Below are 27,307 nucleotides of genomic sequence, written 5' to 3'. Positions count from 1 at the left end.
TGTTGCTTTACCACCTTCAGTGACGTGCTATTTTCTATAACGTGCTATTTCTAAGTCTATTCTTAAAGCCTTTTAATAGCATGTCAATAAACAACATTACATGCTTTTCGTTTACATGTTCAGGAAGTGTTCCAGAGTGCATTAAGTTGCTACTTCTAAAATGAAATCGTTTCAATTTAAAATTTGAATGTCGTCTTTTATTGGAACATCACCCGTGAATTGCTTAGTTTTTAAGACGCACATTCAATTTAATTAAGTAAGTATGCTAACTTTTGTATTCCCATCTATTAAAGAAATCAATTTGTCAACCATCTGTCCATTAATCATTTGTCATTTCTAAATTCTACACCGCATGTTTTTTTTCTTTTTTCAGTTACACAGTACGAGCCGAGTCAGCGAGCTGTGAAACAAGAAGACGGAAAGCGGGTTGGACGTATCTGATATGAGCGACTATTTTTTTTTACTGATTATCATGCAAGAGTGGTATTTTAAAAAGAGTTTCAAGAAATACAAAAATTACACTTGTTCCTGTTATTACGCTTAAATTATAATATTTATTTATATTTGAATTTTTATCGTTAAAATGAACCATGCATGATAACTATTTTCAATAAAAACTTTTTAAATATTTTAATATTTTAGAGTCATCAAATTTATTGCGAAACCGAAAACATGAATAATCAGTTACGTTCCTTCCCGAGATTCGAAACTCGGACTCTTGTTATCCGAATGTGCTTCCAATTACACCATAAAGGTATAAAATTCTTTACGAGAATTATTATAGACATGCATATATTATTATTTAGATAAATTATTATAACTATGTTTTAATTGAAAGTTGATAATTCCTTTATTAAAATTTATTATATTTCATATTTAAAAGTATTAAGCAATACCATGGACGAAGCATATGCAAAAATAAAATAAAATTTTTTACATAATTCTTTGCAAAAAGAAAATTCAGTCAGTAAACTATTCATTGTGCTTTGATAGGTTCAATAAAAAAATTCCATGCATTAATGTTCAAAATTCGCAATGATTCGCGTAATTAAAAATTTTCATTTGATGAGCAGCAAACTTAATAAATAGTGTTATTTATGATTAAACAATATGACAGAATTTCTCAATCTATGGTACATGTTTCACTAATAGGACATTATATTATTTTTGGTAGTACAGTTTTTACACAAAAGATTTAAATGAACATTCAGAATGAATATAAAATGATGTCTCTTTTGATATATGCATTGGTACAAGATCGTGCACATATTTTGTATTCTTATTTATGTGGCACAAAGTTTAAAAATTGTTTAGAATCCCTGCAGTATGGCATCATTAATCGCCTAGAAGAATAGTTTTTTTGTTTTATAAATTTTGCTGAAAAATGCAAGATTCCAGATAGTAATAGTCAATGAAAAGTGATCTGAGCTAGCAAATTCGTTTTTGAATAGCTCCGCTGAATTTCTGCATAAAAGGAAGAAAAATTTGAATTTAGTTCATTATATCATAATGAATATCTTATTAACTGAAGTTTTTACTCTACAGCAGCCAATTAAAGAATTAAATTTTACATTTACAGAAACCACCCACCTCCAATTTTGAAAGATTTTTCATAAAATTCTGTTAACTTATTTTAAAAACACATTTCTGACACAGTTTAAGGAAGGAAAGATTGTAGCTTCCTTTGTATCGAACATTACGTAAAATGTACAATAAATTTTATATGCATAAAAATTTTTATGTATAATGATTTTTCAATTTATTTAATTTAAAGCCATTTCTTCATGCATCACAGATACGTAGCAGACAGGATGCCAGAAAGTTTGAAGTCGAAAACCTTTCACTCTTGTTTGCCTTTTCTCTTCAGCAAACAGAAAAAGCGGACATTAACGGCAATGAATCAAGAAGGCGTTATCAGACGGACTATACTCAAAAGCGGAGGAAAGAGACACCTTCTGAATGTCTGAAATAAAGAGGTGAAAAAAATATATGCAGAACACATTTTTTTTGCATACTCATCACAGGCATCATTGATTCAATGAAAAATAAAAATTGAAATCAGTATACAATGGCTCAGTTTCTTTAGTTACTCTCAAAAATAATACTTGGATTCGACATTCTCTTCTTCTTCTTTTTTTTTTTTTTTTTTTCCATACAGCTACAGCTATGTAAGTACAAACATTAAACATTCTGCAAAGCAGAACCATAAAAGCTTTACGAGCCAAAGTACTATTATGTGCAGTATAAACTCGACAAATCATGAATTTGTAGAGGATTACCGTTTCTAAAATGCATGTTACACACCGGTGGCTGGTTTTTTTTTATCTGCACGGTGCAACGAATCCTGGTGGAGTGCCGAAATATATAGGAAAGAACTATATCCTAAACAAATTCGGAAGTTTTGGGAAATATAATGTTTTTTATATGGCACTGCAGAATTAAATTTTCAGTTAGTAAAATAATGATTTAAGTTATTGAGTCAAGTATTAAATATTTCACAGTTCTTTGTGCAAAATTCCCTAAGATACAACAAAACAAATTTGCTAACTTATATAGCTCTTCAGTATTATTATAAACGATATGAGTGATTTAGATTTAATAACACTGTAGTTTTCCAGAGGTTTTTAGCTCAGAAAACATAAATACGGCTCAGATAGAGAGAACATAATTTTTTTAGAATGAAAACTGGAAACACATTTAAAATTCATTATTATTTTAACTAAGCCCTATTATAAATAATACATTACTCACCAATTTGAAATCTCTGTAGGATACACTTTTTGCAGCAGTCATATATTAATTATAAATTTATTTTCGAATTATCCGTACGTTATTATTCTATAAAGGTTTCATTAGAATAATCGGAAGTTCAAAATGCATACCTTGAAACGATGACCTTCGACAGCAAGTAAGTGAAGTCAACTATAATATGTTACCTTAGAAAAAACACTTCAGGGTCATATTCTCCCCCTCACGGCTTGCCTCGTAACCATGGTAACGACAGCTGCAGCAAATGCCCAAGTCCCTGATTATTTTCCCCCTTTCATTTCCATTTAACGCATTTCGCTTTGTGAAAAGCACACGAATAAAGAGCGACTTGAACTACAGTCTCAAATGAAAGGTGGAGGAAATAAATGCTGTATGGTGATGATGATATGCGTTTCGATCGCAAGTGGAAGCGGGACGGAAAACCTTTGAAAAGCCTGTTTTAAAGGAACAGAATATAGTTCATTTTTGATTTAATTCAGGAGATTCATGAAAACATTAATGCAGGCAGACTGCTTTAATAACATTGAACTGGCTCTATATTACGGAAGTTCAGTGACTTCATGCCCCCCGAGTTTTCATTGATAAGCGCACCTGATTTTAGGTAATGATTAGTGCAGTGGATTGTGAAAAATAAAAGGATTAAATCTTTAAAATTTTTATAACTAATAAAAAATTAAGCGTAGCAATTAATTTCAAGGATGCGTGAGTAACATAGCTCAATTAATCATGTTTTTCAATATTTTCTGCAAATTATGACAGTAAACAATTTTGAGAGATCTAGCCATTATTCTGCTTTTTGGTGATTTTTTGCCCCGACCGAGCTTAAATTAATAAAAATGTTTAAAAGCAAAAGAAATATCTGAGAACATAATCCCATTGTAGCCGCTAAGATTTCAAGGAAAAGAAAGCAGTGATGGTTCTAAAGACGGTATGAGCAATAAGTTCAGGGGTTAATAAAAAAGAGCTTGAAACGTTTGGCGTCCAACCATTTGTTTAAATGCTACATTTAAGTATTCATTGGTTGTGTAAGCAATTCGCATTCTTAGAAGAATAATATGAAATCATGTCGATCATTTTTACGTTTCTGTATACATGTTATGTACTTTATGTAAGATGTAAGTAAGATTAATTTTTTACCCCGCAACCTATCTGCCTAACAATACAACATCGTATGAAGTTCCGTAAACAAGATGACACATCTGTGCTTGCTATGATATTCAGTTACGTGAAAGAAACAAGATCTTTAATCTCATGTAACATTTTACAAATTCAGCGCGCACGCAAGTGGTGGGAATCTAAGCATATGTTTTCTCCCTTCCTCGTTAGATTCATTTTTATAACTCATTTTAAATGGATGAGAAATCTTTGATTACTACTGCTATGTTTCTAAGTTTTGTAATGAGTTTTAATTGCGCAGTTTAAATTAATACTTCGTCAGTTTATTCTTCATTACATGCTGAGACAAAATTATTTTTTATTGCATTTTTCTCATCTTATTTGGTCTAACATAGATTTAGTGAGGTGGCAAAACTTTTTTTTTTTTTGATGAAAACGAAGAGAACACTTCGAATAGATAAGCATGGTGAAGCACAAAGTTGAGAAACACAAGATTAAATACATACAGATTACTAGCATCACATCAGACCAAGACTCTTCGGCTATTGTTAATATTTTTTTATTTCACTTTATATAACTCATCAGGGTTTCTGATTTTAATAGATTTAAAATTTCAGTTTCTGTTTATTGTACTTACCATCTAACCTAGATTTCAACAGTTTTAAAATTTCACTTATGGTTATTGCACCTAATCCAAAGATTTTAAAACTTCGAAAATTACATTCACAGCTGTACTGATGTATATATAGAGCAAAACTGATTAATTAGATTCTCGTTTGTAAATTCCGGACATTTTTCAATCCGGAAGAAAACTCTGGACATAATTCATATTTCTGGATTGTCCAGGTTAATACCCAATGTCTGGTAAACCCCGATCAGAGAAGCAGATCACGATTAAAGTGAATTTAAAAAATGTCTCCTAAAAATATGAATGAAATACAACAACAAAATATTTGAATTATAAAAGTTAATTAATGAATAAATTTACTACAAACCGCAATTTTATCCAATCCATTATTGATCCAGTTCAATTCTGCAGCACAACTTGCCAAAAATTCCCAATAATGAAAGAACCGGTGCTTAATTTAGGATACAGTGAAGTTGATATCCAAAAGTATTCTCTATCATTTCATTTCTTGCTGGAAGAAAAACTCCATATATCACAATAGCTAGATCTTAGTTTCCTTCCTCTTTAAAAAGTAACTGCCATTTCATAAAACTCAAAGCTGGCTTCTCCGATAGTTTACCATTCCCAACTCTGGCAGGAATTTAGATCACACCGGCAACGGTTTAGATTTCGCGACTGAAGGAAGTGAAAAAAGATTCCGAAAAAGAAGATCTAAATAATGCATTTAGGAGACGTAAATTTGCCCAACCAAGATGACCTACCCAAAGGAGAACAATGCTCTCTGATATCACGCTCAGGCATGTTGATGTCGAGGCCAATTTCAGAAAGAAAAATAAGTCGAATGGAATAAAAGGGGAGTGTGGCGCGAAAGGCTCACGTGAGTGATCTCGTTACAGAACAGTAGGAAAACAAATACAATGCTATGGAATAAGTTAGAAAATGTATAATGTATGAAAATTGGGAGGAAATGCAAATAAATATCCCTGGCTGGCACTTGAAATGAAAGAACAGTTGTTGAGACTACTGGTATATCTAGCTTAACAACTTGTGTTAAAGAAACAATACTATTCTTGTTACTTCAGTTTGGAATGTTTCAAATATTAAGTTTACTGAAAAAAGTAATTTGTTGTGAAATGTGAACGAAATGTTTTAGCTTTGAATTTACCATCAGCTTATGTTTTAGCTTTGAATTTACCAAAAAACTATTCGTTGTCATTTAATGTCAGGCCAAAAGGATTTAGGAAAAAAATATATACAGGAATTTTTTATATCAAGAATATTTTTTCAGCCTACTTCGCAAGCGGGTAGAAAATCCATTCTAATAAAATAAATTAAAATAATAAATAATTATTTGAAAATGATGTGTGTTTGCCCTTATAATATCAGGGAAGGTAAAAAGGGGGCTTCTGTATGAATGAATAATTCCGCGCCAAATCCATTCCATAGTTTACAAAAAGAAAAAGGAGGAAATAATCCAAAGAACGAGTGCATTAAACAAATGTTCAAATTCTTTAAAACAAAAGGAGACTATCAGTGTCCAGCTAATATGTTCCTCCTCAGCTGCAAAGATTATTGATTTTATTCTTCTTCATTCAGTTGCTTGATGTGTCAGAAATTATATAAAAAAAAAGAGAATACGATTTAAAGCTCTTTGTCATAGGAGATGAAATTTATCTGAGTCCTTTTGTGATAGTAATGCTAAATTCAGAGTGGTAAAAATAATTTTTAAAGATTTTAGGTGACAAATAATTTTCCAGAGATAGAGCTTAAGATAAAAAGCAATGAAATTAAATGCTTACCTAGTATTTAAAATTTTTTTGAGAAAATCGTGCGACAAATTATTCATCCACGCATACGTGGATGTATCCAGTTGTTTTGTAATAAAGTTTGTAAAAGCGCCTTTGTAATATTTAATCTAAGTTCCTAAATAGCTATTTTTAATGTTTATTCTAGCCTACCTCTTCTGACTTGGTATGAAAAAGCTCTCACATCCAGTTATAGCGGAGAAGAAATTGGGAATGGATATGCATGTAGCTCAGAATTTTTTGAGCTGATTTGCATTAAAGTACATTGTTACTGTATTCTATTCCTCAGTGCCAGGCTAAATTTCAAGATTCTGGTGATAAGTGGTAATTTCTGAATTTACAGTAGTTAGCTGATTGTTAGATGTAAAACATTTCAAAATGCTTATACCGAATAAATTTGGTTTGTCAGAAATCAGAACTATACTGAAACTCAAGAACTATAGATTTGATTAGCCAACGGAAATTTCTGATACCTTTTCTGTAACTCACAAATCCAGGTAATAAAGTTTACTTAGTTATTATTTGTGAAACATTTAATTCAGTTCAAGGGAATTTAAGCTAGGAGGCTATAGCTAATCGACGAAGTTTAAATACCAGCTAGACGAGTGACCAATGACCAGTGACAATGAGTACAATGGTACAGTATTCGTTTCCAGATTGTAAGAGTTCCAGGTTTGATTCACAATCGTAGCAACGAATCAATGATTCATTGCGGGAAAGTTATGCTTACGTTTTCCTTCTAATATGAATGCAATGCGTTCCAATTCATGAGCAATATCACTGTTACAAGCCATTTTGATTTAGTTGGACGCCACTTCAGAGATCTAAATCTAACGACAGCTGAAATCAGGATTTCTTGGTTTATGGGAGTAGATGCTACTAACATTAAGTTACCGTAGTCAATCTTTTAACCATCTTTTAACCACCTTTAATCATCTCTTTGCGAATTTACTAAATCGCATTAGATGCCATGCGCTACTTGATATTTATTAGTATTTTTCATACTGTTCATACTACCTCTGTTTAAAAGTTAAACAGTACAAAAAATTGCTACACATTAGGCCAACAGTGCATGGCCTGATTTCCCAGGAGCAAATAGGGCATAAGTCCGGGTTCTCCACTTTCAAGCAGGATGCAAAAGCCTTCTATAGTATATAAAATATGTAAAATTTCATGAATTTTCCAATTACATGTTTTTAAAAATATATACTAGGCCTTTATCTCTCACTCTTGTCTCAGTAATATTGCTTAAACCTTTAGTTTAAAAATACATTTCAATAAATGGAAGAGTCAATCACTGTATGCAAGGCATAGTCAAAATATCTCTAAAGATTCGCTCTATCCGATCTACCTGAGCGGAGATCGAATTAAAGTGAACTGAAGTATTATTTAAACTTACATATAATTAAAACATGTACTGTTGCAGACGGCAATGAAGATTTAATTTTATTAAATTGCTTTAAACTCTGACTTAAAAATGTTAAATCCTGTTTTGTAAAATATGTTAAATCCTGTTTTGTAAAAAATGTTAAATCCTTTTTTGTAAATCAGTCTCTGCAACAGTGATACAAAGTTGAACACCTGTTTACGAATGCAATATGTTTAAAGAATCATGACAGATTCCCCCCCCCCCTCCTTAGAATTAGTTTCCTGAATTGAGGGCGTATGTTATTGCATATGATTTTGACAAAAGCACTCAGTCTCAGTTTTAAAAACTGTTACACCAGTTAATGAAGTTGGAAAAATAATAAGTTCCAGACAATTAAATCGGTATTTTGCACGCCTAATAAATCGTACCATTTTCCTTCTTCTTTCTATAAAAAACGCGAAAGTCTAACAATCCGTAAATAAATAAATAAATAAATAAATAAATAAAAAATAAAAAAAAATAAAAAAAAAATAGTATTTAAACTCAATTCAAAGGCGCGGTTTTGAGCATTTTTATGATAATATCTTGAATCTATTTGTATATGCGCATAATACTTGTTGATCCTTCATGCGGTACGAAAAGCAGTAGAATTTTGCTACATCTTGAATGACAAAAATTTTACGTAGGAGACAAAGATACAATAACATTTAGGCAAAAAGAATTCTTCGCACATAATAACGTTTAAAAAAATGTTTTGTAATGAAAAAAATTAGATACATTATGAAAAATTAACTAAGCAGCGCTATTCTAGTGTGAATTGTTCAGAGTTCCAATAAAACTAAAATTTTATTAGCTCTAATTTTCATCATTTAAACTTTTGCTTTAATTTTACTACCATTATAGAAGATGTCTGAGTACTGTCTCAAAAGACGTTGATTGTGACATTATACTGCTCAACTTCATACGAGACTCATCACAAATTTTTATCTGGACAATATAAAATCCAGATATCTGAAAAATCCCTGTAATTGATTTTTTCAGTAAATCAAATACGTATTTAATGTATTAAGTAAATAAAATGTTTATAGTATTAATATGCAAGTGTGGAAGTTTTCTACAAAATGCAGGAATGCGTTATTTTTTTTATTATGAGAATTTTGTATCAAGGCAAAATGTAAATTGTTGCCTCTTTCCTTATGAGAAATAACTGTCACACGCCTCATGGGCAAGTCATGTAGAGAAAACAAAATGCAAATCGCAGTTTGAATAGTTAAGTGTTTATTTATCAAATATGTGCAAAAATCTCCACGTGGCATTGATACAGAATGCAGTGCTTTTCGCAATTTTATTTTGAACAATTAATTTTGAATAAAGGATTTTATATTCTATGTCTTGAACTTCCTAAAACAGTATACCTATCATAATTGTTTCAGACGATAAATATAATTTTAATACGAAGTTCCAACTACAATTTCGTTTTTTAATTTTTACGATTTTTTATATTAAAAATTTTTAAAATATTTCTTACGTTTTGTTAGTAAATTTAAAAATTCCTCTTCGTAGATTGTAGTTTTCAGATTTCTTTCTGTAACGACCGTCTCTTATCATATTTATTTCGATAAAGATTATATAATTAAAGAAAATAAAATCCTTACATTTAGCTAAAAATACAAAACTCCATTTTATTTTCCAAAATTAAATAACCGAATTATTTTGAATTTGCATAAATACAGAAACCATGCATTGGCTACGACCAAGCACATAATCTTATTCTAATTCTTATAAGAAAATTAACAGTATTAAAGCATGCTATTCAATTTTTCAGATCTGCAAAAAATTATACGTTTTTAATAAGAAACGTCAGTTAAATTAACAGAAAAAAATAAACCATGTGTATAATTTACCACCAGGCTTAATTTTACACAGCCTAAATAGAAGAAAAAATAGTTTTGACAATTAAAAATCCGGATATCTGCAATCAGGATAATCGCAGTTCTGTTATTTATCTAAGTAAATTATTTATAAATAAAACATTATTAGAATTGTTCCTGAATCATCAACATTAACCTGATTGAGAAAGACCATGAAATTTTAAGGACAACCATACTGTCTTATTAAATTATATTCTAAAAAATTTTGCTTTTAAAACCAAATAAACTTACTAATATGTATATTTTTAAGCAAAATGTATGAAGATAAATTTATACTATTATTTTCCAGGACCCATAAATCGCATGTAATTCAATCAAAACTCTGGTCTCACCAAGTAAATGCCTGAAATCTAGTTATCTTCGGCAGTATGGAATGATTTTATGGAATTAAGGACCACTTTAATGTTGATGACCATGCATGGTGTAATGTTGATGACCATGCATGGTATAATGTTGATGACCATGTATAGTGTTTTCAAAATACCAAAAGCATGGAATTTAGCACAGTGAACCTTTCACACATTGAGGAGGTAGCTTGTATTATCGATTGTCCGTCGCGAGCTCTTACTTCCCCGATTGTAGTATTCAGAATTTTTAATGCTAAAATCTACCTTAGCATCCTGGACAACTAGTGTTGTCAATAAATACTATGCAGAGCAACATGACTGAGGTCTACTGTTTGAAAGGAAACTCACAGAAATTTTAGTGTCAAATATGTACTGTTGTCCATAAAATTCTCGTTTGAAACAGATAAATATTCGGAACGAGTTAAAACGATTATTTTACAAGATGAAAAATTTATTAATTTAAGTTTACAAACCGAATGGTAAGAGTATTGGGGGGGGCAGAGAAAGCGGAAATGGTCTCACGTTATTGGTTTTTTCGAAAACTTAATAAAAGGCATATTAAGTTTCATATTTATAAATGAGAAATATCCTGTATCAACAGACTCAAATTTGTTTATTTTCTAGACATTTAATGAGTTTTGGAGCTTGCTTTCTTAAGAAAGTTGTAGAGACATTAGGTATTTTTTGGAAGCAGGACATGTGAAAAATGAGCTATGCCCTCACCAGGAATCGAACCACGAAAATCTCGAATAAGTATCGAGCGTGCTGACTGCTACACTACGAAGGCATGCTAAGAGGGCGGGAGATATACTTTATATATTTCCCCTTTTAAAAGGGCGACTGGGAATTAGGGGACCCAATTGCCAAATCCTTGCGGTAGAGAATCATCATCCACAATCATTTTAGTTCGGGAGCCATTGTACAGACATTAGGGTATTTTTTGGAAGCAGGAGATGTGAAAAATGAGCTATGCTCTCGCCAGAAATTGAACCACGGACCTCTTGAATAAGCGTTCGAGCGTGCTGACCGCTACACTACGAAGACGGTGAGAAATACCTTAAAACGCTAGTGATTAATTAAAATAGTATTTAATATTTCTGATATCTCTGTTTTTAAGACATTGTCAGCTTTATAAGAAACTGCTGCATTCCCCTGTTCGTGCTTTTTTTGGTGTAAAAGGTAGCATGCTCGGTTAACAACTGAAAGATCCGTAGTTCGCATCCCAGGGACAGTAAAGCTTATTTTCCGCATCTTCCGCTCCAAAAGAACCTAATACCTCTATAGAGACGCTTGGTTAAAATATGGTGGATGATAATTTACCGTCATCTAGTTTTGTTCGATTGAGTCTCGTACCTGTCTCAGTCAGGAATGTCTCATTCCCCTCACACATGCTTTCGTGGTCAGCTGATAAGTGAAAGATGCGTGGTTTGAATCCCAGTGAGGAAATAGCTGATTTTGCATGTTTCCTGCTCTGAAGAAAAAGCCTAGAGTCTCTAAAATTTCTTAATTTATGTATTATAATATATTTGTGATTTGTATTAAAAGTTGCTTTTTATAACTGATCTGGTAAAAATAATAATTAGTATTTTATTAAAAAGTTAGAAAATTCTAGCTTAGCTCTGCTGAGTTTTCTTTGTTTATATTTTCGTTTTACAAAAGTCAAAAGAACATGAATGCTAGGCTACGAATTTGTATAATACAACGTAATTAAATAATTAGATAAGAAAACTTGTTGGCCACTTCAAATGCTTACCCGCAAACCAAAAAGCATGATATAAATGTATATATATTAAACCTCTAAATACTTCTACTAAATTATCAATTAAAGTTTCTGTTATATATATACACACACACTGCCTGCAGCTCGTTAAACGCCTTGGTTATTAAACTCAGCCACTCACTGCGTTCAGGTTTCTAGTAACCAAAACGAGTATATGCTAATAAATAAGAAAATCGCCGTTTATTAAATCGCCACTTATAAAACTCAAACTGGCGAAAGTCCAATTATTCAGATCTGGAATAAACTGTTTGTGGATGACAAAAGCTGTTTGTAAGTTCATTCATTTATCATTTAGTCATGCAGTGTTTCAATAAAACGGCTTTAGCAAAAATTTCGGCCAGTGCAGTTAGAACAAAAACCGTCTGGGGTGTTAGGTACACTTACTTGGTTCCTGTGTTTGCGAATCTCTTTGTTCGGACTATAGCTGAGAACGACAGAATACCTCTGTCTTATGATTAAGAAAAGCAGTCCTCTAGAGGCACTGGAAACAATTTCCTTGATTATAAATGAATGAAGAATGCTTCCTAGGATTAAAGAACAGATGATACTTAAGTAAACGCTGGTTCTCTTTCTCGAAGGGACCCCGTGTTCATTTCTGCATCGCCTATCCAGCTAATAGGCGATGGACGTGCACACTCATAGGCGTGCATATACGCATAGGCGATGGACGTGCATACGTAACTTAAGTTTGCAGGGTGTTTCCAGAAAACATTATAAAACGCTTCTTTGCTTTGTTGTACATTATCAGTTTTTGATTGGAAAAAGGGAGTAGTCGTTGTAGGCTGAAGTAAAAAGAAAAGAAACATTGATTACGCCATGAAAAGATGAACTGACAGGCAAAGGTGGCATCTTCCTGCTGACAAAGAAACGGGAGTTTTGGATTTGAATAAATCACTGGAAGAAACACTTTTTATTTGCTGTGCGAGAGACTTGCATTTTGTCGAAAATCACTAAATGAAATGATTTAAACTTGAAAGAAAAGGATAGACTTAAACGTTTATGATACGTTTTGAAAATGCAGCCAAACAGAAGCAGCTTTTAAAATGGGCATTTCCCAAACAGGATTACGTAATTTAATTCAACAAAGAAATAAAATTGATAAAGAAATAAAATTGATAAAGAACTTTTAAAAATGCGAATGTCTCCATGAAGCGCAAAAGGGATGGAAAATCGAGAGACATTAAAACTTCAAAATTGGATAATGTTTGTAATTCTAAGTATAAAAAAATAATAAAGTATTAACGATTTGAAGTTTCTTTTCGAATAGTTAAACCCAATTCTCTTACTAAAATTCAGAAACTATGCATTCTACTAAGCTCAGACCTGTTAACCCAGCAAAAGAATTTAAATTAACTGTTAGGAATAGTAAAATACCCGTTGTTACTAAAAATTAGTTAATTTTTAAATTCTAAACTTAATTACGAGAAATTATTCCTGAATTTGACTTTTTCTCAGTTTTGGGCTCCTTTCTTATCTTACCCCTTTCTTTCTTCATACAGTTTTCAGTTCAAAATTTGTTATATACGCGTCCTAAAACCCGAAGGTGAGGAGAAGAAAGGACTCTGAACCACGTTTTGCAGAATCTGACTAGAATACCAGATACTAATTCAGAAGTTAAACAACAAAAATCAGCGTTATATTTTCAAAATTTTCACAGGACTAGTTTCGATGGTTTTACCGAGCCACCATCCTCAGCTGAAAATCCCGCAAAATGATTTTGAAAATATAACGCTGATTTTGGTTGTTTGACTTCTGAATTAGTATTTATTCGGCGTGTTATTGTGTCTTAATTTTAGAATACCAGATGTTTGGAAAATGAAAGCATATATGCTATACTCCGATCTGACAGCCACATCATGTGTATTATTCCTTGCATCCATCTTCCTTGCATCCTTGCATTTATTCCTTGCTTAGGAAGGATACCAACACTGATAGCAAAGGCCCGTTGTCGCTGTATGTATGCTTCTATATCGAAATTAATTTCTTTATTTCTTTAAGACTGCTATAACTATTAACGGGCTCAGTGTTTCACCAGTCACACACATTTATCTTTTCATATTATTATTGAAGGGTGATGTAAAATTTTATTCACTAAATTTGTAAGAGTTAACTTGAACAAAATTATTCGTCTTATTTTGAAATTGAATTTTTGTGTATTTAAGTTTATATATACTTCAATTATGCAACATTGAAGAATTTCATGGTCATACTTTATAATCAATTACTTTGATATACTTATACAATGCTAAAAGCCAGTTATCTTGCATAAGGAAAATGGGGTCACCCAAGAGGCGGCAAAATATTAGCATATCAGCAACAGAGAATGCCCTAAACGTAACTTTCCATTTCACTTATATCGTATTAAGCTTTTTTGAGAATGGACGAATGAATGGTCACGTAGGCATTCTCACAAAATTTTATTCTAAGATTTCTCACGATTACTAAGTTTCTCACGCTCCTCAATCGAATCGCGGAAGTTAAGGAAGGGTTGAGCAACTTTCAAAATAGCCATTTCATACATTTATGTACATTCATACATGAGTCACATTCTCCTTCGATTTTGTTAGTAGGAAAAGTCTCAACAAATAAACCAAAATACCATATCAACTGTAAAATCATTCTTAACGAATATAAATAATTTGTTTTTAGGGGATTAATGTCATTTTGGCAATTTGATTCAATTTAATCTGAAAAAACTTACAAATATCGTTAATTGGTGATATCATTTTTTAAAAATAAATTTTAAAATTTGGAATAGAGGCACTTATTTGATATTATATAGTGAACAGAATTTCAAAACTTTCTGCATGGAGAAATAAATTAAATTGCCTTTAATTAAATAAACCATATGATAATTTTGTATGTCTAGACGCAAATTCATCATATAATTCGCCTTTAGAATAATATTTTAGATTAAAGCCACTTACATATTTGAAGCTCTGTACAGACTTTTGCATTTAATGCGTATCTAATACTCATAAGTAGCTTTTGAGAAATTCATAATAGAGGTCTATCAAAACTAAAAAAAGCAAAAAATATCATTCAGTGAAATTTACCAAGAGATCCGATAGTTAAAATTACGGATGAATTGACGAAACACAGATGAAAATTCAAGGTTTATATGACAGACCAGGAAATATTTTATAGCTTATAATTTATTTATTTATTTAATTAATTACTGTACATGAGTGAATGTACGCATTCCTCTTGGTGTATAATGTCACCCTAATGGATGACAAGATGTCCCAGATTATGTGGAAAACTGCTCCGGAATTCAGTATAGTACCACAGTTTACCATACACCTCGGATTTCCTAAAATTTTGTGCTCGCGATGAATTTTTCTTGTGCCGGTCTTAGATGTGCGGATATCTTTGTGGGAACAGAATAGAAACATTCAATAACGAAATAATTGTGCTTTTTGGGAATAATTTTCATGTATTCCATTATTTGAGTATTGCAAAGAAAACTAGAGTTATCTGCCAACCGTTTTCAGAGAGTTTCTCTTTCTTAAATTTCTTAAATTTTTTATGGAATGCGAATGATTACAAGAAGAATCATTCGCGAAAGAAATTTTAGGCTCATACAGTTTGCATTTTGTTCTTGGAAAATGAATAGCGCAGTTCCGTCAGCTATATAATTTTAAATAGGTCACTTTCACAAATGAGGTGCACACGTCGAAGAATGTTTATTTCCCGCAAGGAAATATTTTGACAACACATGATGTAAAATTATTGAATTTTACAGAGGAATTATATACAGATTTAGCGACGATAAATAAAAAATTTTTCCCTTTTTTTAAAGTAATAACATTTTATCAAATCTTTAGAATTAACTGAATCTTATACGTTCTTTGGGAACAAATGCAGTAAATCAGCATCTACTTTCCTAACATTTATTATCTGCACATCTGAAAAAGGCCAACTAAAATCGTCACTACGCTAAGCATAAGATATAACTGACTTATTGGAAAAGTTTAATCAAACGATAAAAGAGCCTGGTAAAAAAAGATGGAAAGATATCACATAATAATTTTAAAATATACTCATAATGTTAATAATAATTAATTTTGTTACTTTGCATTACAGTACCTAATATTGATGGAATAAAAATAAGTTAATTGTTTAAATAAAACGCAATTATACAAGGTCGCTGACTAAGTGAAGAAAAATCTAACTGCCTCATCTCAGTGAATCGATGATTTATCAAAGGCATTCTTGATGCTACAATAACTTAGGTAAAAATAGCACGCAGAACAAATATTAATTTAGAAGTTAAACACCAAAAGTCAGCGTTATATTTTCAAATTTTCACAGGACTAGTTTTCGATGGTTTTACCGAAACATCATGCTCAGCTGCCAAACAGCAAATGGGTTTGGATCAAATGGATCCACAGGACATCGAAACTTAGTCACGTGAAAATTTGCAAATATAACACTGATTTTTGTTGTTTGACTTCTAAATTAATGCTACAATAAATTAACAAAATTCAAAGCATTTTCATTATTCAAACATTTATTGTCTGGAGACTTAAACCATTTGCAAATGGCATTAATGGATTGGTAATTAGGGTTATTTCGGAATTGTTTTCCATTAATTTAGCTCAAGTGGAAATATTACACGAAATAAAAACGACGACTGTTAAAAGTTCAGATATTTAAAAAAATTCTGAAAAGTCTGAAATTTGAACAGTCGTCCAAAAGGGTTTATTAAGGTTTTTTACGCTGTCGCTGAGCTCGCAGTCTACTAGTGCGCTCTTGCACTACCTCCCCCTAACCTCCTATTTTCTTGTCTTTTTAGTTTTAAGCATCGTTTTCTTCGCACCACATACAGTTCAACGACAAAATAAAAAAATTAAATTAAAAGCTGCATAGCAGTGTATGTTCAGAATTCCCGATGCGATGTTAAATGTCGACATAAATTTTTATATATTTTCAGTCTTTTCTCAGTTTATCATACCAATATTCAGTTTTCTTAGTAAGATGACTAACAAACATTTTTTTGACTTTTTATCATTAACGTTCTGTGTGTTAAATTTATTTATTAAATATCACTTTCTCTGCACTTACCCCAGATAACATTCAATTCAACAACAACGCAAAAGCAAAATCACAAAATATTTAAAAGCAGCATATATTTAGAATTTCCGATATGCAGTATCGCGCTAGAGATAAAAATGTTTATTCCGTAGGGTGTTGCCATTGCTCGCTTTCAAATCGTTGAGTCTGTTAATAAAAAAAAATTCAGTAAAATTCTACAAAATATGAAATATAAAAGTCGAAATTCAAACTTCGGTCTTCCAGATGCACATATTCGGGTGAAAGACTAAATTATTCAGAAATGGATGGCCTTACTACCGTCTTCTTTCCACATTGCGATGAACATACATACATTCAGATTCTTCATTAATTAATTTTTTTAAAAATAATACAGGGCGATAATATTTAGTGGTAACAATTTGAAAAGTGATTCACCGTTTATAACGCGGAAGATACAAAATCCCGTTTCGAGACTAATAGCCCATTCAGGCAAACACCTTTTTGAGATAATAAAAGAGCTCATTTTTTATTTTGTTAATAATAAACTACATTTTCTGGTGTTATTGACAAAACAAAAGCCGGATGAACAAAAATTCATTTCATGTAATTTTCCAATCTTTCAACTAATATGTCTCGAAACCAGAGACATTTCTGAACATGTTTCACAGAGCAAAATGAATTGGGAGAGACGTGACGGACGAAGCGGAACGTCATTCGAAATACAACCCTTATATCGATTCAGAATTAACTAAGTTCGCTAAACCAGAACGAATTTCAAATCTAATGCAGGAAAAAAAGGTGATTTTTGACATGAGCTTTCGTTGTGCTGATATACCTACACAGAAAACAAAGCATTTCGTTTAATGATAAAAAACTGGCATAGAAGGAAATTCTAGACACAACCAGTATATTACTTCCGCTAGTTGCACATTGCGTAAAGAAAAATAATATTTCTAATTAACGTCTCCGAAGTAAATAAAGGCGGTAAAAACAAGCTTGCAGAATTCATTGTTATTTCTTTTGATTCAGCAGCTAATGGTGAAGTAAATTGTTTTAAAAATATGCTTCTAGGAGAGATATGTCAAAGCATTAATCACAGTAATCGTTTATGCAGTCAATTGTGATACTTAAAAATTACGATCTATGAATTTTCTTTGATTAAAAGTTTCTCCTGCGAATGAATTCAAAATCAGTTGTAAGCTAGGTGCTTTCTTCGTAACAAAAACGCTTCATTATCTTTATTATAGCCATAATATGTAGGATGAGATAAAAACAATTCGTGTATTTTTAAAAGAATACAGAATGCGATTACAGAAAGAAAAATGTATTTTCATACATATATTTATTGTAGAAATTTAGCATTTACTACGGCACCATCGTATATTAAAATCACAGACAGTAAGGAACATCCTGTCCTATTGAATATATTACTGCACATGAGATGGTAAGAACCTCATTCACATTTAAACATCGCTTGGCGAGTTTACTACTATAGTCTTTTAACTGAAAAAAATGTATGAAGATGTTGTTCGTGCGTCTTGCCTTTGAGATAGCCTCAAAGCAAATAGAAAGCACAATTAACTTAAGTAAACGGGGCTGCCCACCTTAGATCTCATAACGCGATATCAATCAGTGGCGTTGAAAACAACATCCGAAAGATGGTCATGGCCGTAAAAGCCATTGAACATTGGTAGTTAGGTCCTGGTTTCAAGTCACGGAGAATGGGCTGCCTGCATGGGCGTTTTCTTGGTTTTCCCCATGTGTAAAATGGAGATAAGCCAGTTTCCATTAAAAAATCATCCACGGGCATCCGTCCTTTTCCTTTTAATGCTAAATAGTGGAGATTTAAAAAGAAAAAGTATCATGGAGATCCTAGCTGTGAGTTCTATCTGCTAAAACTATTTTAATCCACTGACAGAGCTGCTGGTCCACATGGGGATGGTGCTTATCAGCGTGTTTAAGCCCTGCTAGCGATTTGAATTTCGCTCATACGTGCTGAGACATGAAGCTGTTTTTGTTGGAAACGGCAACGGAAGTACAGTGGAAGGAATGAAGTTAGCTATGCGGCTAATCGCATTCTTAAATTTAATTTTTTTATTCACAATACATGAGCTGTTATTTTCTTTTAAAATGGAGCTATCTTTTCAGGGTTCTCGAAATTTCACAATTGTTCGAAGCAGATATATATATAAAAGAAACCGTTACAATACAATTACAAGCATAATGATGTATGTCATTTGAAAATAAATGTAAATAGCAATTTACTGTTATACAATGTACAAACGCAATAATGTATCACAATTCATTAAATAAACACTGCACTTCTGCAGTACCAAATTACTGGAGCACCAGTACACACACATACAAATAACGAAAGGAAACTATTATAAGTGAGTTACCATCTTACAATGTTATATTTTAATACTAATACACTGATTTTACAATTATGTTGAACAAATATTAGTTCTGCTATACAGAGGTTACATTAGAGACTTAAGTTGGAAGAGAATTTGTAAGATATCTAATGTATCATTATATCACAGTCTTAAGTAATAGACATATAACAAATTGTATCCTCGTAGGGGGGCAGAAATGTTCAAGCAGCATTTACTAAAGCGCGCAGGTGTGCTTATACGACAAACTATCAGCGACGCATACCAATCAGCATTTAGTTACGCTAAGTAAATTTAAACCAGTCTTGCAAACTGTTCAAAATCAAAAAAGCTACGTTGGTGCAGCTCTGAATATGTTAATTGAATGTGAATTTTTACAGGTATTTTTGGCTCATGCGTAGCACTTCGGCTGATGGTTTTCTAAGGTGAAAAGTTCTCGTTTTAGGGCATTCGAATAAGTAGTGATCAGGATAACCAGCTCCTCCACATGCGCATTTGTCACCGTCCGGAAAACCGAAATGATACAGATAGCTCAAGTCTGGATCGCTTGAAATTCTGAGTGAGGTCAGATATACTGCTATGTAGCTTTTCCCTAATTTGGTATAAAACTGTACACTCTCCTACACAGATCTTTTTTTATAGATCCATTAACAGAGCTTTTGTATTTGTATTCATATGCAAGAGGAATGGGATACGTATAGTCCTTGTGTTGTCATTTATGGCAGACGATTTCTCAAATTCATCCACTTTTTCGTTGTTAGAAATCACTGTGTGTGGGGGAGCTCATTGGTGTTTTAGCCAGATGCTATTTGGTAAGTAGATTAAAAGCTTTTGAATTTCCTTGATGATACCGTTTCTGCAGGGTCTTTCTTGAATTCCATGCAAGGAAAAATCTGGATCAGTACAGATCGGTAAGTAGTACCAGCTTTAAAGCAATGTTGTGGAGTCGCTCTTAGTGCAGCCAGCTCTGCTTGGAGCACTGAATTATTGTGATCCAGTCTTCGTGCCCAATAAAGTAGTATATCGGCTCCTTGCAGCATACAAAAGGCGCAGCCTGTGCTTTGTTCCTCCTCTGAGCTGTGTAAATAGTGCATAACTCTAGGAAACATGATGCTGTAAGTTCTGTTGTAATATTAAAATCCGCCGTATGACATATCTGTATCAATATACTTGGTTCATAGCCCGTGCAGATTTAAGTATAGTTCCACAGGTTTGCCCTGGTATTGAGTCTTTATATGCGCACCACAGTATTTTCTCGCAGAATTACTAGGTGAGAAAGAAGGGTGTCCAGGGAGCACATTTAAAGAAACTGTTGCGGTTAAAGCACTGGTCCAAGGAAATATGATATCGCAGGCAGATGTTCAGAAGAAAAAGACGTTGCGCAGTTTTTGTAATGTGTCGCTGGTGACATGGGAAAACTACACAGAAGCCCCATGCAAGGCTACTTTATCTGCTATCTATTTATATATAGATACCTATCTATATAGATATCTATCTATATAGATATCTATCTATATAGATATCTATACACACTATCTGAATTAGATGCCAGAATTTAAGCATCCGTGAGGATACTCCCCACTTAGCAGCTGTGATTCTATTCAGTGATTTTGGAGAGTTTGGGCAGGCATTGTTTGATGTGCAATATACTATCTCATCAGGTTAGCCAGTCATCAATAATCACATTCAAGTATTTCAGAAGGCTCACTATTTTAATATTTTTTCCGTCGAAATCCATGTAGGGAGATCGAGCTTAACTTCTTCCTGGACTGATAGGCATTCTTTGTGTCTAGGTCACTGAAATGGTAAGCTTGCCTTTTATGGCTCAATTGATAAAAAGATTAACTGCCTTTTCTAGGTCAAACTCTTAGCCTCTTATGGCACGTCCTTTGATCACTAACAGAAATCTTCAGTGTAAGCCAGAACATTCACACTGTTGTTCCCATCGAAGAATCCCAAGGCCGAGACTGCCACAATATTGCTCAGCAGAGGCCGAAGACAAGATTACTGCAGGCAGCCGCTGTTAATGTGCGTTGATATAGATACCTTCGTTCGTTGTGGCTAGCACAGATAATAGTGCTGAAACCATAATGACGGCGACTCGGACCTGTAGCATTTTGAAGAAACCTGTAGCATTTTAGATAATTATCGACTCCTATTAATTTTTCATAATTACTAATCCACTTACTTCATTTTTTTAATAAAAATGTCAAAATGGTTTCAAATTTTTACTATAGAAATTTCATATCATACTCTCTTGCATCGATCAGAATCTTCTGAACTATTTTTTTCCAGGTCAGGGCATTATGAAGTCAGCCAATAAATCATACATAGCTCAGGAAGGCGAAAAAGAGCATTTTTGTTATAGCTAACGATGACATTCACCCTCATATCCTTCAGATTGTCGCATACATAGAACGTGGATTGCAAGTGCTTGCAGAAAAGAAGAGGCAATTTATAGCAGATATCTTCATGTAATATGTTGAGCATATCTTCAAAAGGTACACACTGCATAATTATATTTGCGTGCCTGCTGCAGCCTGATAGAAATAAATAATAATTCATGTCTTTCTGGATGTGATCAGACCTGTATTAGTTTCACAGTAAAATGTTAAAGCATCGACTTCAAAACGGTTAGGCTAGCTAATTGAATAACAGTTATTGAATAACAGCTTTTTAAATATGTTGTCCAGAGATCATAGGATATAAAGTTCAAATATACACTCTATTACATAGCCAAAAGTAATATTAGCAATAGCATTCATTGCAATAATTAGAGAAATATCAGTGTCTCAAATGATACTTTTCTTTTGGATAATAACGAGAGTAAGTGTGTAGAGACATCAGGTTAATTCGAAGCACCGATTAACCACGGACCGCTTGAATACGCGTCGAGTGTGCTGACCCACTACATCACGGAGGCGTGCTAAGAAGGCAGAATAAATACCTTATATACTCCCCCTTTTAAAGGGCGACTGGGGATTACGGAATCCAATCGCCAAATCCTGGTGGTGGAGAATCATCATCCACCACCTTTTTTAGTTCGGGCGCCACTGTAAAGACATTAGGTTATTTCGAAGCAGGAGACATGAAAAACCAACAGTGCCTTTGCCGGGACTCAACACGGACCTCTCGAATACGCGTCGAGTGTGCTGATCACTACACCACGAAGGCATGCTAAGAAGGCGGGAGAAATATCTTATAAGTGTTTACAGCTAATATTTGTAGTTGGAAAGAGGCCGCGGCTTCACATTCTAGTTAACATTAATATCATTTGTATATGCAGTACACGGTTAATTTAGTGGCATAGTTATGTTCAACTTTTCTCTTACCTCAAAGTGCTAATTCAGAATTCTCAAATGTTTATTTACAGCTATACTAATGCATTTATTTAATTTTTATTTTCTGCCCAAACCACGTCGAATTAAACATATCCCACATAGTAGAACTAACTAGAAAATTTAGAATATGCTTCTCTCTCAAGCTAAACTTTGGGATTATGTAACAAGTGTACTTGATGGTTTTGTTCCAAAATATGACTTCTTGTTTGACAAGTATGCTCCTGATTCTCTAATGAATCGAATGAGTGAACTCGTGAAACTTGGTGTGGATTACATGGGAATGAGAATGGAAAAATTAAAAAGTAGACAATAAATCCAGCTTTAAAGTTGTATATACATTTTGAGACTTGGTGATAAATTTACACAAAGCTTAAATGAAATTAAATAACAATAAATTAATATTAAATAAAGATTAAATGAAGCTGGATCTATTACTTTATTGTTTTATATTACAACTAATTCTAACTTGGCACAGCACTGAGCTGTAAAGTTAACAAAATTAATCAACTCATAAAGTTAATCACACACTTCACTGTACACAATGTTTTTAACAATGTTGAAAACATTGTTAAAATTAATAAACATTGATCAGCTGAGAGCGTCTACGCCACACTTATTTTTTTTTCCCTTCATCTTTTCTAATATAAAATAAATTACGCTAGAATAATAGTAATACATAGTATAATAATAGTTATAAATAGCATTTATATTACATTTAATTACGATTAAAGATTAATATTAAATTATATTCATTAAATACTAATTATATTAATAATATGTTAAAAACTAAATTATACAAAATTTTATAAACGCAATACAAAGCTCATACTATAAAAGTTATTAGTCTTATTAATATAAAATGTTAGTTTCATAAAACGTTTATTAAAATTTAATAAGAGATTAATTTGTATTTCACTATTTTTGTCAATTAGACCTATTTACGATTTAAAACTTGAATTGAACTAAAGTAAGACCATTCCGCGCATTCCAATAACTGCTCCTCGCAGTCTAATTTGAAGACCGTTGTTCTGGGAAAAAAGAGTGTTCAACAGGAAAAAAAAATTCTAGAACTTACCAGAAAACAGTTTTAATTTTATTGGACGTAATTTCAGAATCGTGTCCCCTTGGAATTAACAACCACCAAAAGGGCAATAAAAAGCCAAACGAAACTAATTTTATTTACCTCCGATGTTGACGTATTATGGCAAAACTTTTTGATTGAGACCACGCCACACGTTTTTCTCTTCGCCTTTTCTAATGTAAGATATGAATGAGATTTCGATATTAAGGTAGCGTAGCGATCTTCTCGAGGATCTAGAAAACTAAAATCATTCATGGATAAAAGTATGTAATTATTTTTGCAGTCATTTGATGCGAATTTGTAAAGTTAAAATAATTTTACACACTATAGCAGGTTTCTCTGTCAAAACACAAACACAACAGACTTCTGCCCTACCCAATTAAACTGTATCGACGTTCACGGTTAATCCAAAATCACGGTTAATCCAACGGCAGTTAAAAAACCACAAGAAAAGGGAATAATCCCTATTATAATTGAGAGAAGACTAGTATTTATAATTTTCTGTATTTTTAAGTGGTTCTATTTGGAGAATATGTTTATTTGGTTATATAAATTAAATCAGCAGTAAAAACAAGAATACATTTCAGAATACAAAGAACAGTGTTTTTATATATATTACTCTTGAATTTCGACAACATTCAATGAGAACAGAAAAATAATGGCTGTACATTTAATTTATATTTAAGATTTAGAAATCGATTTGTAAAGATAATTTAATAAAATTTTGATATTCCAAATTATGTACAATTAAATTATGGATTATTCTGGATGAACAAACTTTCTAATTATTGTGATATTAAGAAAACCTGCTTAGTCAGCAACCGCGTAATATATCCCTCGTTAATCGGGAGTTGACTGCATTTTCTTAAAATTATATCTCAATTTCATCTTATGTAAGAATTTTTTATCCTGCAACAAATAAAGATCACTTATATACATTTAATCGCAAAAACTACATTATATTGTCAAATATATGTAACAAATCTCAAGAAAGAAAGTGGTAGAAGGGCCAGGACAAAAAAAAAAAAAAAAAAAAAATAAAGGAAAAAAATGCTGAACCTCTTGACACCAGATACAAATTTCGCAAATAACATCATAAAAAGTGCTGGACAAAAAAATAAAGTTTTTTCTTCGTATTAGTCATTTGAGAACGCTCAGTGTTCAGCTGAATCATCTTACAGACATACCAGGAAATACAGATGACACTGGAAAGTTTATTTTCGCCGTAATCACAAAAGATAGGAGAGGTGGCAGAAGAGGCGGAGAGATGGAAGACGACATTTCGTGTTTGAGAGAAATGTTTAATCAGGAGAAACACACTTTTTTTCTCCGCCTGAAGTTTCAACCATACTAGTGTGTGACACGAGGAGGATGGAAATTATAAGCATCAGTTCCCATAATAAAGGCATATGTGTGTGGGGGCGAATGTTCGTGCTGAACAGCGTGAGAATTTAGAACGTGTGTCTCACGCTCCATCTGGTAAAACGAGTTCAGATGTTTCACAAGCTTACTAGGATATGTTTACAGCTGCTGTACTATTATAAAGTGTTCATAAAACCGTTCGCTTTCCCAATCGTTGCAACAGGTTACTAAAACATGTTGTTATGAAAGTAGGCATTATCTATTAAGAAAAGTAATTATTTTCTCCCAACTTTTCCATGCCAATAATAGGTAAAAAAATTTCCAGAAAAAATTCGACGTTTGCAGTTAACCACTTATCGAAAACTGAGAGTTAATATTTGATATATAAGATAAAATTCTATCTTAGTCTCTTAAGTTTCCTTGTCAATTTGATTATTTTCTTTTAAAGAGATAATATGTTTGTAATTAATCTCTCTGAACTGCATCATTCTAAAACTAATGCCTGTCATATGATTCTCCTATAGAGCTACTTATGCAAGCAATGAATTAATAGATAAAATGAAAAAAAAAAGGTCTTTTAACAAATAATGTAGTTAAAATTTGAATACCAAAACTTTAATTAATCAATGAAACTAAAGCTAAACTTTATTATTCTTAATCTAGTATCTACAAGACATTGTACTTCTTTTCACGCTTACTTCTGTACACCATGTTCGCTTATTTTGTTCTGTCGTAAATTGTATTTCTCTGGATATGTTAAATCTATTCTATATGAGTACTAAACTGTTCCAAAATGCTTCCGATATTTTAATGTATAATATTACGAATTATACCTAAATAAAAATTATTTCTGAAAATCCAATAAGTACCTTTTATTCAAATGACAAAAATATATCGGTGCAACCCTCTTGTATGATATAAGATTCAAAATTTTTTAATCTTATATGTATACATTTATGTATACAGGGTGGTTCGCTATCAGACCCAGAAACTTTCAGGGTGTGTAGGGGGTTCTAGAAATGACTCGGAATCACACAGGAATTTAGGGTCGAAAATGCCGTAGTTGCGAGCTATGGTGCAAAGAAGCAGAGAAAAAGAACAGAAACACATTAATGGGACAGAAAACATTTCATTGAAAGGTTATACTGTAACAGATGTTCGAAATTACGACTAGAAGTTGTCTGGAAGGTTTGATAGCGGTGCTGCATGGAACTCTTTACGTTTTCGAAGATTCTTGGCATGTCACGTATCCTTCGGTAGTTACAGATATTCGAGCGACGGTCTTCAACTGAAGGAACGGGCGTCTCGTACACCAGGCTCTTCATGTGACTCCTGAAGAAGAAATCCATGCATGATAGGTCCGGTGATGTGGCAGGCCAAGGAATCACGACATATCCACAGCTGTCCAAAGGTAACGTCTAAGTGTTGGCGGACGTCAATCGTGTAATGTGGAGGCGCCTCGTCATGCTGGTACCACATAGAGCGGCGCAACGACGGAGGAACATGTTCTGCGTCAAGAAGTTCGGGCAAATGTTGTTGCAAGAAGATCAGGTATGCCCTACCGTTCAAAGGACTGGGCAGAAGGTACGATCCAATGAGATAGTCTCCAAGAATGCCGACCCAAATATTGACCGAGGACGCTCTTGAGCTGCACGTGGTTGCATACGATGAGGGTTCTCCAAAGCCACGTGGATTCTCCCACACATAGGCGTTATGCTGATTGAAGGCTCCCTCACGTGGAAGTATGCTTCATCCGTGAACAATACGGACGCAGCAATTGCGCTTGTCTGTAGCACTCTGTTGCAGGAAACGTGTATCAAACGTCCTCCGGAGTGGATAATCCTCAAGCTCTAATAATTGGACGCGATGAAGATGGTATGCGCTCATTTTATTTGCTACGAGTATCCTCCAGACAATGAATTGAGATAAACTCACTTGTTGGGCTATCGCTCGATTACTCGTACTTGGATTTTCTTCTGCCATACATAAGACCACCTCCTCATTGCCAGGTGTCCTCGTCGTTCCCTGTCGATTCATTGTAGCTCTCGTTAATCCGTCTCACATAACATCCTGTTAATACTTGTAAAGGTCATGTGAGTGGAGCACTCCTCGAGTAACGGTCCTGGTACAACCTCCAAGCGGCGCCCCCGCCCGTTACAATCCACAGCTCCATACACGATCAGCATGTCGACTAGTTCATCGTTTGAATGCGCGTTCATCCTACAAAGGATCAAAATGACGACTTTCAGCAGTATCGCTGCTAAGGAATTCCATGCAGCGCCGCTGTCCGGCCTACCTGACGATTCTGGTCTTAATTTGGAACACCTGTTGTAGTACAACTTTTCAAT

The 27,307-nt window shown here is 33.1% G+C and overlaps 1 protein-coding gene across 6 annotated transcripts in view; it reads right to left on the bottom strand.

Annotated features, from left to right (window-relative positions):
* The window catches only part of LOC118188521 (uncharacterized), a 378,328-nt gene that overhangs the window by 192,212 nt on the left and 158,809 nt on the right, over nucleotides 1-27,307 (bottom strand). Inside the window, exon 1 of one of the 6 annotated variants that reach the window (XM_035358963.2) lies at nucleotides 4,881-4,915. The exons of the other annotated variants lie outside the window; for them this stretch is intronic. Within the exon in view, the coding sequence (XP_035214854.1) occupies nucleotides 4,881-4,900 (20 nt within the window). The 5' untranslated portion in view covers nucleotides 4,901-4,915. Of the gene's footprint in view, nucleotides 1-4,880; nucleotides 4,916-27,307 lie in introns of those variants that run through there. 6 annotated transcript variants of the gene reach the window in all.

Source organism: Stegodyphus dumicola, chromosome 4, assembly GCF_044657685.1.
Source record: "Stegodyphus dumicola isolate Sdum_Otavi_A_Nest chromosome 4, ASM4465768v1".
Classification (NCBI taxonomy): domain Eukaryota; kingdom Metazoa; phylum Arthropoda; class Arachnida; order Araneae; family Eresidae; genus Stegodyphus; species Stegodyphus dumicola.
Note: the sequence above shows the minus strand (reverse complement) of the source record. Positions and strands in the feature narration are given on the sequence as shown.